General features: G+C 38.0%; 1 protein-coding gene across 8 annotated transcripts in view; it reads right to left on the bottom strand.

Annotated features, from left to right (window-relative positions):
• Positions 1–16,111, bottom strand: part of LOC141457500 (uncharacterized) — a 48,780-nt gene extending 32,669 nt beyond the window's left edge. The window contains exons 1-3 of one of the 8 annotated variants that reach the window (XM_074134586.1): positions 14,701–14,884; positions 14,498–14,594; positions 11,395–11,437 (exon numbers count right to left, since the gene is read on the bottom strand). In XM_074134586.1, coding sequence (XP_073990687.1) covers positions 11,395–11,428 — 34 coding nt within the window. In that variant the 5' untranslated portion in view covers positions 11,429–11,437; positions 14,498–14,594; positions 14,701–14,884. Of the gene's footprint in view, positions 1–6,760; positions 6,822–11,394; positions 11,438–11,868; positions 11,978–13,213; positions 13,405–14,497; positions 14,595–14,700; positions 14,885–15,622 lie in introns of those variants that run through there. The other 7 variants (XM_074134585.1, XM_074134584.1, XM_074134583.1 and 4 more) reach the window with 7 other exon arrangements.
• Positions 16,112–17,472: the final 1,361 nt, after the last annotated feature.

Below are 17,472 nucleotides of genomic sequence, written 5' to 3'. Positions count from 1 at the left end.
TCGAGTAGCTCCAGGTGGTGTCTGGGTGGGGTCCTGCTCGTTAAGGGAGGGGGCTCTTCTGAGGCCACTGGGCTCGGGGTTCGGTGTTTTTCCCCGGTGGAACGGAGTGCTGCTATTTGGAGTTCCTTTATTCTGTCTTATCCCTTCCATGGATTTTTCTTTTTTCAAATATAATGGATGACTTCGGTAAAAGTGATAATTGTTCAAACGCATTAAACCCCCGTGAAGCGGCTGTGCCCGCTAATATAACCCATCCCTCCGGATCGGAGGGAAATAGTAAACGGCGTAATAAACGCTTTCGGCGACGGGAGCGCCAAAGAATTGCTAAAACTTTGGGTGCGCTGGATTTCAGTGGGGATAATCCCGCTGACGAACCTGCTGTCGGTGTGAGCCTTCAGCAGCGGGTGGTCAGCGGGAAACGGCCCAGGTCGGAGGGTAGTTCCCCATTGGTTGCGGTTAAAAAACCGAAGGAGGCTGCTGTCTCTACGGCAGGCCCCTCTAATACACGTCCATCTTATGGGCAGGTTGCGGCGTCAGACTCCATTGTTCGGGTCCTTTGCAGGGATAGCGGCTCGGAGCTGACCAAGGGAGATCTCGATTACTTAGTTAATGCGGTTGATCTCGCTATTCTTAAAACGGATGGCTCGGTTTTTCCGAGAATCCGTTCTAATATATTGAGGCATGGGTGTGTCCGGTTCGCATGTGCGGACAAGGAGACACTTGATTGGCTCAAACCAGTTCTGAAGGGAATTGGTCCACGGGTGGAGGGTCACCCTGGTTATTGTGTGATCGGACCTGGGGATCAACCCCTTTGAAGAAATTCTATAGCTGGCTACCGCAGGATGTTCATCCAAATACGGTACTGGAATTAGTTGCTAAATGTAACCGGGGTATGGAGCGAAGAAAGTTTTATATTCGCTCTGTTATTCCCGGCAAGAAGGGCAAAACAGTTCTCGTTGGAGTGGAGCCCGATATGGTGGAGTTACTCCAACGGGAAAATTTTAAACTTTTGCTGGATCTGGAAAACAGATCCACTTTAAGGAAAAACGTTCGCGACCGGTTGTTGGTGAAGGGGGAATGCGGCTGGGGGTCCAGATGATCAGCAGCCCCCAGTTGCGCCCATACCTGATTCCACTCCGGCAGCTACTGTTCCTGACCTTACCCCTGTCCCAATACTTCCTACACCCCTTCCTCCATCCCGTCCTTCTACCCTGGTGTTTATTCCACCACCACCCCTTAATCAAATCTCCTCGGAGGCGTCTGGTGAGGACCGAGCGGTTGGTGAAACATCCAGTGCTGTTCGGGTTCCCAGTGCTTACATGGAGTTTATTTGTGACGAGAGTCTTGACCTTCGGGCGGACTCTCGACTTTCTGCTGGAATGGGAGCATGCCCCGGGATAGGGCCGGATAGATCTGGCAGCGGTCCTGAGGATGTTTATCCAGCAGAATAAAAAAAAAAAATTGTTGAATTTTTACCAGCTGAATCTGCACCGTTCGAGGGCTGCGTCATATAACCTGGCGGCGGTCCTGGGTGATGCGGATCCTTTTATTGCCATGTTGCAGGAGTCCTGGACTAGAGAAGAGAAGGTGTTAGGTAAACCAGCCGGTACCAGAGTTTTTGCGCAGCATGGTGCTGGTATACGACCTCGCGCAGCAATTATTGTGACGCGTGTTTTGCATATTAGGTGCCTGGCTGAGTTTTCTTCGGAGGATTCAACCGCGGTTTTGGTAAGTAACTTACATAGTTTCTTTTCACCTAGTTTTAGTGTCCTTGTAGCGCCTGTGTATTTTCCTCATGATGATGAGTCTCCCCTTTGGTGGTTAGAAGACTTATACAGTACTGTAGTGAACGTAGGTTGCCCCTTGTCCTGGGTTGGGATGCGAATGCGCATCACTCAGCGTGGGGTAGCTCTGACGTTAATTCTAGAGGTGAAGCTCTGTTAGAGAACCTCATGAGCACCAACTTGGTATGGTGCAATCGTGGACATAAGCCCACCTTTGTTACCAGAAGTAGACGGGAGGTCCTGGATTTGACTTTGGTCTCTACTGATATTGTTGACTTGGTCTCTGGGTGGGATGTCTCAGATATTCCCTCATTGTCAGACCATTGTTTAATAAAATTTTCCCTTCGTGGGGAGGTTGAACTACCTGTGGTTGAACAACCTTGGCCCATCAAACAGACCAATTGGGAAAGTTTTCGATTGAGTCTTGCCTCTACTATTGGAAACCTGAAGGTGGAGGTGGGCACTGAGGTCCGAACCGATATGATTGACTCGGACTGTCAGCGAATAACTGAAGCCTTAATTACTGCATTTCATAGCGCCTGTTCTTTACGGACTGGTTTTAGTACTAAGCGTACTTGTGCTTGGTGGTCGCCTCGGCTGGCCCAATTGCGTAGTCAAGCAAGGCTGGCGCAGAGCCGTGCTATGCGTACCCAGTCTTTGACTGCCTGGGTATACGTATAGAAGTGCTCAGAGCCTATTTAAATCTGAGATCAGAAGAGCTAAGCAGCTCCCCTGGAAAAATTTGTGTAGTCCGTTGGATGGTATTCAGCCTTTGGCTAAGCTTCAGCGGATTTTAAAAAAGGACTCGTGTTCCTCTTTGGGACCGATTGAAATAACCCCTGGTCGATTTACCTCTACACCGGCGGAGACACTTGAAGCCATGCTTAATAGCATGGTGTCTGAAGAGGACTCATCCTCGACGTCCTTTTCGTGCGATCTTTCGGTTGACCGCTCGGCTGCTGTTGATTTAGCGGAACGAGTGTTTGACCGGGGTCGCGTGTGACATGCGCTGAGTATGTTTAAACCATATAAGTCCCCTGGGGCGGATGGGATATATCCCATCATGCTTCAGCAGGGACGAGAACTTTTGATTGAACCACTTCTTGGAGTGTTCAAGAATTCCTACGTGCAGGGTTATATCCCTTTTCGTTGGCGCAAGGTGAAGGGCGTTTTTATCCCCAAACCTGCTAAAGATACTTATCAGAAACCTAGCTCTTATAGGATGATTTCTTTAACCTCCTTTCAATTTAAGTTGATGGAGAGGTTAGTGCTGTGGTATCTTTTGGAGCTGCCTGCACCAGATGGTTGTCTTCTACCCAACCAGTTTGGTTTTAGGGTCGGGGGCTCTACGGAAGCGGCGCTGTACCAGTTGGTTACCAGGCTGGAAAACACTATTATCAATGGTGAATATGCAATGGGACTCTTCTTGGATATAGAGGGTACATTTGATAATGTATCCTTGGTGTCCATCAGAGATGCTTTGCTCAATTTTGGCGCTGCAGCTGCGGCAGTGAATTGGATATGCCATATGGCGTTCGGTAGGTTATTGTCTGTGGAGTGCCTTGGTGTGGTCCGAGAACGAAGGTTGTTCAGGGGATGTCCTCAAGGTGGGATTTTATCCCCCTTTTTATGGAACCTGGTAATGGATGGCCTTCTTAACGGTCTTGCCGGTCGTCCGGGATATGCTCAGGCGTATGCAGATGACCTGGTGGTACTTCATGTGGGGAAGGAACTCGGTACCCTTCTCGACCTTTCGCAGCAGAGCCTTTGCTTTGTGGGCTGAGGGAAATGGACTGAGATTCAGTGCTTCTAAGACCCAGGTAGTATTATTCACCTGGAATTGAAAACGCCCGCAGCGTGGTCTTACGCTTTACGGAGAGGAAATCCAGTTTTGCTCAAGAGAGAAATATCTTGGAGTGATCCTGGATTCTAGATTATCTTGGACTCCGCATGTCAAGGAACGTGCGAATAAGGCCACCTCAGCACTCATGCAGTGTCGCAGGGTGGTTGGCAAGAGATGGGGAATTTCCCCTAAGCACATCTATTGGATGTATGCGGCCGTAGTGCGTCCTATTTTAGCCTATTGCTGTATTGTCTTGTTGAATGCTACTCGTCAGAAGACGCTTTGTAATGTTTTGCAACGCGTCCAGCGGCTAGCATGTTTATTGATTACCGGAGCATTGCAGAGTACTCCTACTGCCGCTCTGGAATTTATGTTACGGCTTCCTCCCTTGGATATTTTTCTTAGAGGGGAGGCTTTGATGGTCGCGCGTAGACTTGAGAGTGTCGGCACGTGGGCATCTACGAACTTTCTCGGTCGGAAAGGCAGGCTAGTCATGCTGATCTGGTTCGAGAGGATAAAAAGCAAATTGTAGTGCTCTCCATGCCGGGGGACTTCATCCCTGCGACTCTGGACTTCCGTAGGAATTATGGGGTTCAGATACTCGCAAGGGAGGAGGCTTGTGCTTCGGCTGTCGAGTTATCAACAAACGCCATTTCTGTTTTTACGGATGGGTCATTGATGGATAGGGCAGGTGTTGGTCTCTGCATCTGGGGACCCCAGTTTGGGCTCAGCTGGGAACGCACCTGCCTTGACCTTGGTAATTATGCATCTGTTTTTCAGGCGGAGTTGGCCGCCATTGAGATGGCAGCTACTTTACTCCGCTGGAAGGGATTTGCCGATACTGATATTAGGTTCTTCACGGATAGCCAGGCTGCAATTAAAGCTCTGGCCTCTCCTAGTAAGAATCAAATCTCGGTTAATTCTTGCCATGTTGCTCTCAATTTGTTAGGAGCTCTGAATACTATTTCGGTTGCTTGGTCCCCTGGTCATTCTGGGATTCCGGGTAACAAACTTGCTGATGAAACAGCAAAAGAAGAAGCTGCGTTGATAACAATAAACGCATGCAGAATATTTTTGGTGATAAATCAAATTCGAAAATCTGAATGGCTGTATTAAGAATAGTATGATCGTGATGTAGTATTAGAGGAAGGTTTGACATTAATTGCAAATGAACAGAGACTCGACTGAAATAAAAGGTTGGCAAGTAATCAATTCGCACCCACGATCTCTGGATGTCGCCACGTATATTAGGAATTAATTTGGCGCCCTTTCTAGACTAATGGCAGATCTGGCTCAGTTCTTAACTCTATATTAATTAAACCAATTTTAAATCACACGACTTTCTTTTATGGCGGAATTCCTCGCTAGACGAAGAGGACTAATGTTTCTTCAGGAACCCTGGCGTCCCAGCGGGAACTTAGCAATACTTAAACGGTCATATCCTAACTATCACAGAATCACAGACTCCTGCACTGATTAATCACTGATTTCTGATTAATCTACACGCTGTCAGCAAGTGCAGCGCGAGTCGGAAACATAAGTGAAGTATAACTATTTAAACCAAACTGGTTTATCTACCTCTGATCAAGGATGGAAATCCGAATCCGGTCTGGGATACAATAAACATCGTGCTGCGACCGATAAAATCTAAGATATTATCCAGCATTACGGACCTAACCACATTTTCAATAATATCTATCTATACTATTTTATGATTATAAAATCATACCTCTGTTTTCTCATTCATTTTTATATGCATCACTCACCACTATGATGTGGCTGTCAAGAAGCCTGGATCGCCCGAATAGTATCTCGCCCTGTTGGAATAATACATAGTAAACTTATGCGAGGGGCTAATTCGTCCGTTTTTGGAGCACCTCTCCTGCTTCATCTGTTTTGTAAGTCTGAAGCGACCCTGGTAAAGCCACGCTTTTTTGGCAGCACTACTGTGGCACATTACTATCCTGTAAATGACTCAGGCCTCTAAGGAGGCCATGAGAACCCTCTCGGGCCAGGCAGGCTACTCCACTTTTGTTCCGAATGCTCGGACACCAGTCAATGTGTACCAATACTCATCAAAATGTCCATGCAGGCAATATTGCAAAACCTCGAATTAATTTTGTAAGACTTGATAGCCGCCTGGCAGTCTGAGAAAATTAGGACTCAGATTATCCTTCTCTTATAATCTCAGCATCACAAATACGTATATTGCAGCTAACTTTGTTTGAAAGAGGAGGCCATTTGCGCTAGGACTAATGATGTATCTTGAATTAGCGTCGTACTCATTCCTCACCCCTCCTTCTTTCAAGGAGAATTCATATAGTCATAAGATTGAAGTAATTATTTATTATTGTTTATTTTGTTGCTTTAAGAAAACAAGTCGCCTAAATTATTTTGTAAACATATTCTCAGAAACAATTCATTAAGAAAGTGATTGAGCTGTAGTTTAAATGAAAGAATAGTTTTAAAAAGAAAAGGTAATGACTCAATTTTGTTTCCACACCGAAATAAATTTAAACTTTCTGTTAAACACTTTTCTTAAAACTCAGGTTTTTAGCCCTAACGTATTTATTACTCATAAATGTAACATACATGTTTAGTGCAATTCAGTGAATGTCACTTCAGAGGAAAGAAATATTGTGACGGCAGGTGCCTCTGAAGAAGTGACTAGTCCGTGAAGAAGTTTCAGCAACATGAAGTGACTAGCTCACTTCCTCCACCTGAATACTAGGTGAAAGAAAAAAAAGAAGACAAGGCAATATTTTTGAACTGAAATGATATACTCATTAGATTTCAAAGGCCATGATGCCAATTAATTATTTGTTTGTAAATATAAGAGCGCCTTGAGCGCCAGTTTGTGATTCGCTTGCCTTGCCAGGCATTTTAAACACTTAGAGCTGAAATTTTTGGCAATGTGGGCTCTATAAGACGTTATTTTGAATTATTAGTGTGGTCAGTAAATCTTGAACACAAGACCGGTCTAAACATCCCACTTATTCAGTCCTCATTAAAGCAAAAATTTTATGTAATAGACCCATACCTCTTTGTTCTACTCTATAATTCCTTTGATAATTAGCAAATTTTTCCGTAATCTTTGATAACGAAATTAGTATTTGGTAGCATTAATACAAACCTGCAGTGACCAATCACAACTTTTTCTCTTATTCACTGCTCTATTAAATTTTCTTCTAACTCTGAAAATAATAACAAAAGAATATTTCTATTTCAACGTCATTCAAGTATATTATCGTCTCAAAAAAAGTCATTCTAAATAATTATTAGAGAAGATTTAAGTGGAAGTAATCAGATGTCAAAAACAAAAACAAAATAAAACACGTTGGTGTATGTATTTTTAATTTTAACGTCAAAACAATTATATTTTTCATTAACCTTTTTTTTATTTTTATTTAAACCTGTGCATGAATAGCTTCTTTCACAATCTAAATTAAATGGGCGCTAGTCATTACTGAACAAATATTTTATGCATGACAATGGCTTATTTGTGTACCTTTTGGCCTTTAATCAACCCTTATACTTAACTTCCTAATTGGTAGTTTGACGTAAAGCCCGACTGAAAAAATAGACAATTACTTTACTTTACTATACTTAACTTTTAAAACTGTAAGTTTTTGTTAAAGGGGATTTTTGTACCTTTTAGATAGATATTTCTTTTTGTTCCTTGGTTGAAACCAATTTATACATCCAATGATTTTTTAAATTTATGGGTATCGGGAATAATTAGTTGGAAGATCTAGGATGGAAAAAAAACTAACACAAGTTAAGGGGGAATGGTAAAAAGTTGGTGGGTAGAAGAAGGTGAGTGGAGAAGTGTGGAATTAAGTGATGAATAATTACAACCCATTAAGAGGGATAATAGAAAGAAAATTGCAATTACCAGTACCTTCCAATAAGAGCAGTAAGATAAATTTTGATAAAACTACTTCCACTTAAGGGATGTAAGAGAAAACATGCTGTGCTCACAATATCTTCTAAAGAGGGGAAAGAAAAAGGATGACACTTAAATTTCACACATTCTAAATTCTTCTTCTTGCTAATTTGATCAAAGACGGGCCAAGATTTACAGAATTATTATTAATAACCGTTTAAAAGGGGGCTTCATTTACATGGGGCAAACTCCCCTCCTAAGTATACGATATACTATCGAGACCCCAAAAAACCGTATCTACCGTATCTAAAATTTCTAATTGAAAGACAATTCATTCATTAAAATCAGTTCGTTCAGTGATAATTTGAACGATTGCAGAACTTCCTCTTAGTAGGTGTAAGAGCATGATGGCACCTTAGAGTCACGCAGGGAAGCTTTAAACACTTCTTCGTGCGAAATTTTAGCGTTGTAGAAAGATTAGTAATAATAGTTTTAGAGAGGGTCTGACCAGCGTAGGGCAAACTCGTCTACTAAAGACACACAGAGTCGAAACCTATAAAATGCAAATCTACTTCACTTTTTAAACCAAATAACACTTCATTGAAGAATATACGTGCACGAAACGATAATTTTAAATGATTGCAAAACTTCCCCTTAGTAGGTGTAAAAGCAGAACCTAGTTTAATGGTACGCAGGAGAGCTCCAACCCTTTCATCCTGCCAAATTTTATCAAAATCGGGCTTAGATTTACAGTCATTAGTAATAATAATTTTGGAGGGGGCGTCATAAACATTGGGCTAACTCCTCTCCCATTCGACGTACAGCGTCGTGACGCTCAAAAGGCAGATTTTCTGAAAATACCGTTAGCAACTTATTTATCGAAATCTATTTAATCTATGTTGCTGCAACAAAATTACAGTTATAAAGGAGGATTAGCCCTACATTGTAAAGAAAATTTGGGAATTTTATCTTTTATAGAAAAAGAGAAAAAAATTGTCAAAGTTGGGTGTTTTTCAACGTTACGGTTTTGCTTGCAGTTTTTACGATCAACCCTTATACAACTGGCCAACTGGACAGTTTTCATATCCTTTAACTAAGTAAATAGCCTCCTTACATAAGGAGAACCCTCTTGGAGAATTGCGCGCTTCTCACGTGGTAGGCCTGTAGGGTGCGTTCCACTAAGCGCTCACAACGATCACGCTCACGACCGCGGTTTTGCCCGTTCCACTTGCTTATGAACGTTACAATCGAAAACCCAAGTGGAATGGTCTATGGGCGTTTTAACCGTTCATGTAAACATTACAAATGGTGGCCTCGAAAATAAGTTAGAAGCTTGAAGAGGTTATTTTTTAATTTTAACCCCGTTTATAAGCAGTTTATTAATAAACTTTATTAATTATTTGTAAAGTTGACTTATGTTAAAAATATATATAAATTCAATTTTTTATATTACATTTTAGTAGAGTATTTATAAAATTTACATTTAAATAAAATTAAAATGTCTTTTGTGGCAACAGTTGGATATTTATTATTAATGCTTTAGAAAGTTCTTTATCTAGTTGCGATGAAGAGTGGAATGCAATTTTACAAAATCGCATTGATGAAAAGCGAAAACTTAGGCCACGTATTATTAGCTATCAGTGTAATTGATCTTTATTCAGTGAAGAATTTAAGTTATTTCAGGAAAATGATTTTGTGTTAATCAGTGATTTAGTATGTAAAGGGATAAGTAATTATTTATTTATTTTTTATAGACTTTCGAGAAACACATTCTATTATTTACATGAAATAATACTTTCACTTACATGAGATAATTTTTTCGGTCGCCATCTTGTTTTAAAAATTGCGCCAATTTCTGAACGCCCACTTCGACCCAGCTCTTAAGGTGGGGTGTTGTGGGCTTCGCGTGAGCGAAAATAGTGACGTCATTAGTGACGTTTTCGCTACGACCACAACGACCGCGGTCGCCAAGTGGAACGCCTGAAGGTATGTTTTGATCGTTGTGAGCGCTTAGTGGAACGCACCCTTTATTTAATCTGCATTACCGTAATATTTGACCTGAGCTAGAACATTGAAACAGCCTTAATGTTAAGTTTAAACTGTATTGTTGTTCATTCTTTTTGGTGACTGATCCAGTCCATGAACAGACAAGATAGAAGACACACCAACCCTGAAATGTAATAGTATTACTTTCTAAACTAGCCCTGAAGATGACCTAGTCCCTAGGTCGAAAGCTCGGCAAAATAAATTTTACCAGACTGAAATGGCAGTTATTTTTTCAATCCCATTTAAACTGTATGTAAGTAAAATATCGATAATTACTCTGATTCGAGTGGCGTCTAAAAAATTTCCGGCATTATACATAAATGATAAGAAATATAAGTTTAATCTAGATAAAAATTGCATAATTTGTAAATCATTTTTATTTGAACTGCCTACCTCTAGCATCTTTACGTGAAAAGTGGCTGCCTAAATATTTGACTCATTCTGTCAGATATGAAAATCTTTTAGATGTAAACTCCAGAGAAAAAATGAATATTTTTATTTACACTATTCAGGTATACGTGTGCTCTTTGTACATAATCATTAAATTAGAAGTTAATTCAATGTTCTTTTTCTGTTATTTTAATTTTAGAAACTGTAAATTTCTAGTTATTTTATCAGACTAAGTAGTTGTTCTTTTTGTTTTATATTATTCGTTATTAAATTATGCCGAATAAACAATACTCATTTCCCACATTTTCTACATGAAGATAACTCCGCAGGCACAGTTATAACAGTGCGTAATTGGAGAGTTTATAGTCTGCAGCGCAAGTAAACCTGTCCCTGACGTATTTGAAAGTATTTTAACGAGTCTGGTAGGTTTAAGAGTAACTAGTGTTAAAATTGAATGTAAGAATTGAATGAATGGGTTTTCTATTGAAGGTCCTACTACATGTTGCTAAGGTCCAGTGCCTTAGAGTAACCTATGTATACTTTAAATAACAGTCATTTTCCATTTTTCCTTACATGTTTTTCATTTCATGCTTTCTTCACAACCAAGTAAGTTAAGAAAGACAGAGGTTCCATTAAAACCTCAGTTCAGTTTTTGTTGTCCATTATAGCCATAATAGATATCAAACTCGAACTGCATTTACTTCTAATAATTGATCTCAAATAATTTTCAAAAAACAACCTAATTGTGTCTCTTAAACTTGAGCTATTGACGTAAAAAATATATATAACTAACAAGGCAAGAAAGCATCAAAACACATATCCTCAACTGATTTACGAAATTTCCATAGTACAAAATCGGTAATATTTTCTTACTGTATTTATCTTCGTCTTTCTATAAATACATGCGTTGGCTGGTCTCAAGCAAATAATTTACTTAATTGCCCATACAATGAAAACTGCACGAAGCTGAGACAACTCACAGTCTTCGGTGTAGTTCGTGAATGTGGTTTGGATTTTTTAAAAATTGTTTGTGGAAGATTGTATCGGACGAAAGCTGCATGTGTAAGCGGCAAACAAACGAACATAACAAAATCAATGTTTCCTTTTTCGAAAAATATTTTGGTTAGACTCAACATTGGACCTTAGTAGCAAGCTACATCGCCAGAGGAAAAGTTATGAGGTTTCAGAGCAAGGTTTTCCTTGAAAGGTCTGCGCCCCTTGGTGCGGAAACCTAATTTAAATTATCCATAATTTTTTTTTTTTAAATGTTTTATTATTTACAATGAAACTACGAAGTATTTACAGAAGTACCAATAAAGAAATTCTAGCTCCTACACAGTCTTAGTATTATCACACAGGCTAAAAAGGAAGTAAAATATCCATAAATTTCGCAAAGGAGCGAGAGCCCTAGTCTTATTATCATTACTATTATTTTGAGATCTTACCTCCTATTGGGTCATTTTCATCAACTTTTATCATATCTGCCACCTGCAACAGTAAGAATACATTGTATAAATAATCCGGTATCTGGTGTCATTGGACTATTGGAAGTATAACAAAAAATAACCTGCAATAAACCTTTTAAAAACTACAGAGAGCCACTTAAACTGTTAGACTATGCACATTTTTTTTACCTATACAATATTTGAAGCTGTTAGTTCAATTGTGAACTTTTTTTAAATAGCATGGCTAAAAAATATTAGTAACTTCGAGTCTCTTACTAGGAAAAACACTGTACGATATCCAGTGCTCTTACGCGTACCTGTCTGCAAAAATGTAATACTGCGAAGAAAGTAAGCCCGGTGGCCATCATGTAACGGTCATGAGGCTTTATGAAAAGCGTTGAATTATATTTAACTCCACAAGGATTCATGCACTTACTACACAAAAAGTATTGTCTAATTACTTAATTAACTTACACAATAATAATCAAGGGGGTCGTCAGGAGGGGGCTGGCTAATTGGAGCAGAATGCTTCTCCAGAGAGTTTATGGCGAATTGATAATAAGAAAAAGAAGAAAAATAGAACCTGCGAAAAAAAAACAGTGGAAAAAAAATAAGGGCGCTGAAATTAAAAAAAAAAATATTCTTTTCAAATTTTCCAAAATAAGTTATAACATAATAATAAAAAAAAAAACACTTAACCAGCTAACTAATCAACTTTCCCGTACTCATTACCACTACTCACCCTCGCGATCTATCCAATACGATCAAAGTATATTTCTAAACCTTATATCAATGGAATTTCTGAAGAAATATTTACAATTTATGGGAAATCCTGTGTGCAAGAGGTCAACAACAACACTAATTAAAAGACGACACATAAACTGTTATTTTTTTAACATAAAATACAAAATAAATTGTAATAATTCTAATACCACGCGTCAGCAAGGCATTTTAATATTTAAACGAAAGATTATATTAATATATTTTGTTAAATACAAAAATCTAAAGTCCCAAAGTTCTATTCTCGGGTCCCTTCAAATTATCATTTACTCATCAAATATCCCACAAAACAACATCTGTCGCGGATGACACGTAATCCTTTCTCCGATTTCTGATCCCGTTATCTCTCACTGTTCACTCCAGTCTTGTTGCAATAATCCGATGACTTGTCTCCGAAAATTGAAAATCAAATTAAATGAAAATAATTGCAAACTTTTCAATACAGGCAGCAAACACAGAGTATTCTTCTTTGGATGTTCCTTAATAAAATACTTTGAGTTGTAGCGAAAGAACGCTTTGCGTTGTTTATTCATTTCAGAAGCCCCACACAAACAAAAAATAGTAGCAAAAAGCAACAGAACATTATTCTCGGAAATGTTACAATAATTTCTATAATGGATTTTCTAGATTGCAATTTTTGTGAGAATGGCAATAAGGAAGGAATTAGCTATGCGGTTAGCGTATTGGATTCCCACGCAGAGGTCCCGGGTTCGAATCCAGCTGCTGGCCTTTAGATTTTCTCTTCCTAGGAACTGCTTACAGCTCACTGTCTAGTGTTGTTCAGTGTTGTCGGAACGAGAGAACTTCTGTCCGGAGGCTGGCAGTGCCCTGAAAAAGCTCGGGGCGACAATAACCTCACGGGTGTAGATCTATCAATTTTATTTGAAATATTTGTTCGTGCTTTTGTGCGAATACTCGAACTAACATAATTTAACCTGCTTCAAAATACATGTTTGGAGAAAATGTTGGCTTTCTCTCTCGCGAAGTGAGCGTGATGTGTTTAGAAAGTGAGAGCTGTAATTCAAGTAAATGTACTCACCCAAATATTTGCAGGTAGCCTCAGCAAATCTAAACACAACTAGCAACCGAACACTGACTGGCTGCGCTGGTTCGTTATTCAAGACAGATATAGCACTGGCCTCTGTATCAATATGACGTCACTAGTTCACACGGAGTTATTCCTAATGCCAGTACATCTTACATAGGCACCCAACACAAAATGTTTAGTTCCTCATAGTGAAAAAACAAGAAAAAAAACATTAACATTACAATGGGAGTGCAGTTGGTACTGTCGCAGATTTAGTAGGAGATAAAAGAATGAAACTATGCTTTTCAAGATCACTTTTCCCGGGAAAATTATTCAATAAATTTGAATAATTATAGTATAAACTTGTTTATTCAGGACGGAGTGGAAAGTTCATGTGGATAATAATGACTATGTACGATAGACCTGCCTTAATTTGAAAACTGATAACTAAAGCACAGATGTCCTGCAAGGGGAGGGTTTATTTTTGTATACATGGTGTACACGGAGGAGTGGTCGAAACTTCGAGAAGTATTCAACAGCTCAAAAGCAACAAAAAATATTCTCTTCACTTTGGCCCGATTCTCAATAGTGTCCAAGATATTTGCATTTTTAACTTTTCCGTCGATATTCGCGTTTTTCACCATAAAAACGGCCGTTACTTTTCTATCCTTTATCCTACAAAAAATCTGCTTATTTCAAACGAAAGAGCATTAAATTTCCTATAAATTTGCTCAATACCGAGCCTCAAAACGTTTCTTATAAACAATGAAATTTTTACTTTAATGTTTAAAAAATTCGTTCTCGATGATTTTTGTTAAAATTTTCAACTGCATTTTTTCAATTATTAATGAATCATGGACTTACATAAATTCAGAAAAAGTTGCGCATTTATTGAGCTTCAAGATCATATGGATTTTTTTGGTTTTTAATAAAACCCTTCCCCGAACTGAGGGGTGTAAATGAAGAAAACTGGGATTTTGCGTAACCGACTTTTCACTACTAATTTACTCAAATGTCAATTTTTGGAGAAGGAACAAATAGAAAAGTAACCATTTTAGTTTTTAGCAATTATTATTTAATAAAACGGAAGCAAAAAAAAAACGCAGTAGTTGACTACAATTGTTTGTTAACTTATTTTAATGACATAATCGAGGTTTTTTTGAACAAAGGTAGTTAGTAATAATTCAAAAATAAAGTGGTTTTTATTTATTCATGCATTTATTATTATTTTTAATTCAAGGCGCATCAACATCTAAGGTTACTGGCGAAGCTTTTTCAAACATATTATCTAAGAACCTTCAGTAAAGATGGCAACCTGTCTAGGAAGGTGGGACTTCACTTTTTCTCAAGGCAGTCCCAGTCAGATTACTTCTTCGGCAGAATTATTATTACACTGTTATCAAGCCGTAAATGGTGTAATTAAGTGTTGAAACAAAATAATTTAAATAAATTTGAAAATTCAATTTTAATACTTCAATGTACAAATGAAATTTTTGTACCTTTTCGTTTTGTCTAGTTTTTAGAATATTTCGTACGTTTTAATAATTATAACGCTTTCATACTTCCTCCTTCGAAAAAGTTAGTATATCATTGTGTTAACAGAATAAGGGAATTAAGAAAATTATAATTAGTATGTATTAAAGAGCTAATATTTTTTAGAGTGTGGTCTAGGTGACCGACACTGGGTCCAAGCTCTTCTATGAATAGATGGCCAGATTTGAGGGTGGGGACTTGGCTGATTATCTATCCAAGGTCCGCTACTACAGCCAGCTAGAGGAAGTTGGCAATCGGCCCTCTAGAGCGCCATTGTCAAGGCTCTTGTTTATTGTCTCAATTAAATCTACACTCACATCATTATGTAGCAGCTTACACTTCACGCAAAATATGTAATGTGCTTACATGATTTCAGTTTTTGAGTTGAGCTTACCATACACTACTTTTACGAAATTCAGGAACCTCAAAAACCAATTAATTATGTGACTCCCCTTACAAGGAATAAGAAATTTATTTATTTATTTTTAATAAATAACATTACAACAAAAAAATAAATTTAGTCTTTACAGAATATTACGGAAAAAAGAAAGTTTTTAATATTTGATAAGGTAAAATTATTTTATCCTTTTTTTGTTCTTGGCCTGTCTCATGGTCACTCGTTCGTCTGAGGGTGAGAATGCAATCGAACTTTCTAAGACTAAACACATTCGTTAGTCACTGGGCTTTATCTTTAAATTTTAGTTCTTTTCCATTATTTGACATGAACATTTTTCAGGAACTAATACTTTTTAATAAATTTTAAACAAACATTATAAATAGGGGTTGCATACACTTGCAAGGTACTAAAGCCACCAGATTCATCACACTGCAGAATTTCTTTACAATGTCTAGCGAGCAAATGATAGTTTCAAGTGTACTTATACTTACTCAGGTGTACTTTGTAATTATACGAATTTCGAAGAAACCCAGTGGTTGGTATTAGAAAAAATCTCAACAAACTAAAGACCGATTTGGTAGGTTTACTAACTGTGGAGATTCTAACTTGAATTGAAATATCAGAATAACCTGCAAAACAGTTTTTTTACAGCGAAGTCAGATGTTCTAAAATCTGAAAATCTCCTATTTAAGAAAACCTTCTACAATTTCTTAAAAACAATAACACTATGGGTGCGTTCCACTTGGCGACCACAACGACCACGACCACGACCGCGATTTTGGCCGTTCCACTTGCTTGTGAGCGTTGCGATCGAAAACCCAAGTGGAACGGACTGTGGGCGTTTTAACCGTTCATGTAAACATTGCATATGGCGGCCTCGAAAATAAGTTAGAAGCTTGAAGAGGTTATTTTTTAATTTAAACCCCATTTATAAGCAGTTATAATAAACTTTATTAATTATTAGTAAAGTTGACTTATATTAAAAGAATATATATAATTCAATTTTTTATATTACATTTTAGTGGAGTATTTATAAAATGTACGTTTAAATAAAATTAAAATGTCTTTTGTGGCAACAGTTGGATATTTATTAATAATGCTTTAGAAAGTTCTTTATCTAGTTCCGATTAGAGTGGAATGTAATTTTACAAAATCGCAATGATAAAAAGCGAAAACTTAGGCCACGTATTATTAGCTATCAGAGTAATTGATCTTTATTCAAATGAAGAATTTAAAAGTTATTTCAGGTAAATGATTTTGTGTTATTCAGTGATTTAGTGTGTAAAGGGATAAGTAATTATTTATTTATTTATTTTTTGTAGACTTTCGAGTAACACATTCTATTATTTACATGAAATAATACTTTCATTTACATGAGATAATTTTTTCGGTCGCCATATTTTGTTTTAAAAATTGCGCCAACTCTGAACGCCCACTTCGACCCAGCTCTATAGATGGGGCGTTGTGGTCGTTGTGTGGGCGAAAATAGTGACGTCATTAGTGACGTTTTCGCCACGACCACAACGACCGCGGTCGCCAAGTGGAACGCCTGAAAGCATGTTTTGGTCGTTGTGGTCGCCAAGTGGAACGCACCCTAAATCAAACATTGAAATTGTCCTCAAATAACAAAAAATATCCTGTCAGGGTTGCCAAAAAAGTTTAGCTCTCCAATCAAACTACCCGCTTTATCTTGGATACCAGGTTCATATAATTTAGAAATTAATTTTTTTTTCAAATAAAACTGATTGTTACTATTAAATTTAGATGGAAACAGGAAAAATAAAATAAATTATCACTAATCGTTTAAATTAACTTTTGATGAATGTCCTTTAAAAATACAAGCTTGTATAACAAGCTTAAATAAATAAAAATAAAAAAGCCTTTGAAAACCCTTTTTTATCGTATTTTGTGATGCAGCAATGAACTGCCTGAAAAAAAAAATGTTATTTTTCTCCTCAACAAAGTAACTCTCAACTGGACTGATATGTTATTAAAAAGTTGTTGATTTATATCACTCGCTAGCATGAGCTTTTTAAAAAAAATCTTCATTTTAACTTCGTCGAAAAGTTAGTCCAACTGAGTTCACAGTTAAGTTTGCAAGCAGTAAAGCTTTTACTGTTGATTCAACCAACCTAACATTCTACTGACACTCTGTTACTCGTTACAGAGAATATCCTTTCGAAGTTAATAGAGTTTCAAGTATTTATTTGGAAGTTTTAGATCTTCATTAAATAACCGGGACAAAATGATCATCTGGTCAGGTCGTCGAGACAGCATATTCAAATTGGAACAGCAGTTCCAGTCAAAACGGGACATACCTAAAGTGAGCCTACTTATACTT

The sequence above is a fragment of the Rhodnius prolixus genome, unplaced genomic scaffold (genome assembly GCF_049639745.1).
Source record: "Rhodnius prolixus isolate KJV_2025 unplaced genomic scaffold, Rpr scaffold_16, whole genome shotgun sequence".
Classification (NCBI taxonomy): Eukaryota; Metazoa; Arthropoda; class Insecta; order Hemiptera; family Reduviidae; genus Rhodnius; species Rhodnius prolixus.
The sequence above is the reverse complement of the archived record's forward strand: the minus strand, read 5'-3'. Positions and strand labels throughout refer to the sequence as shown.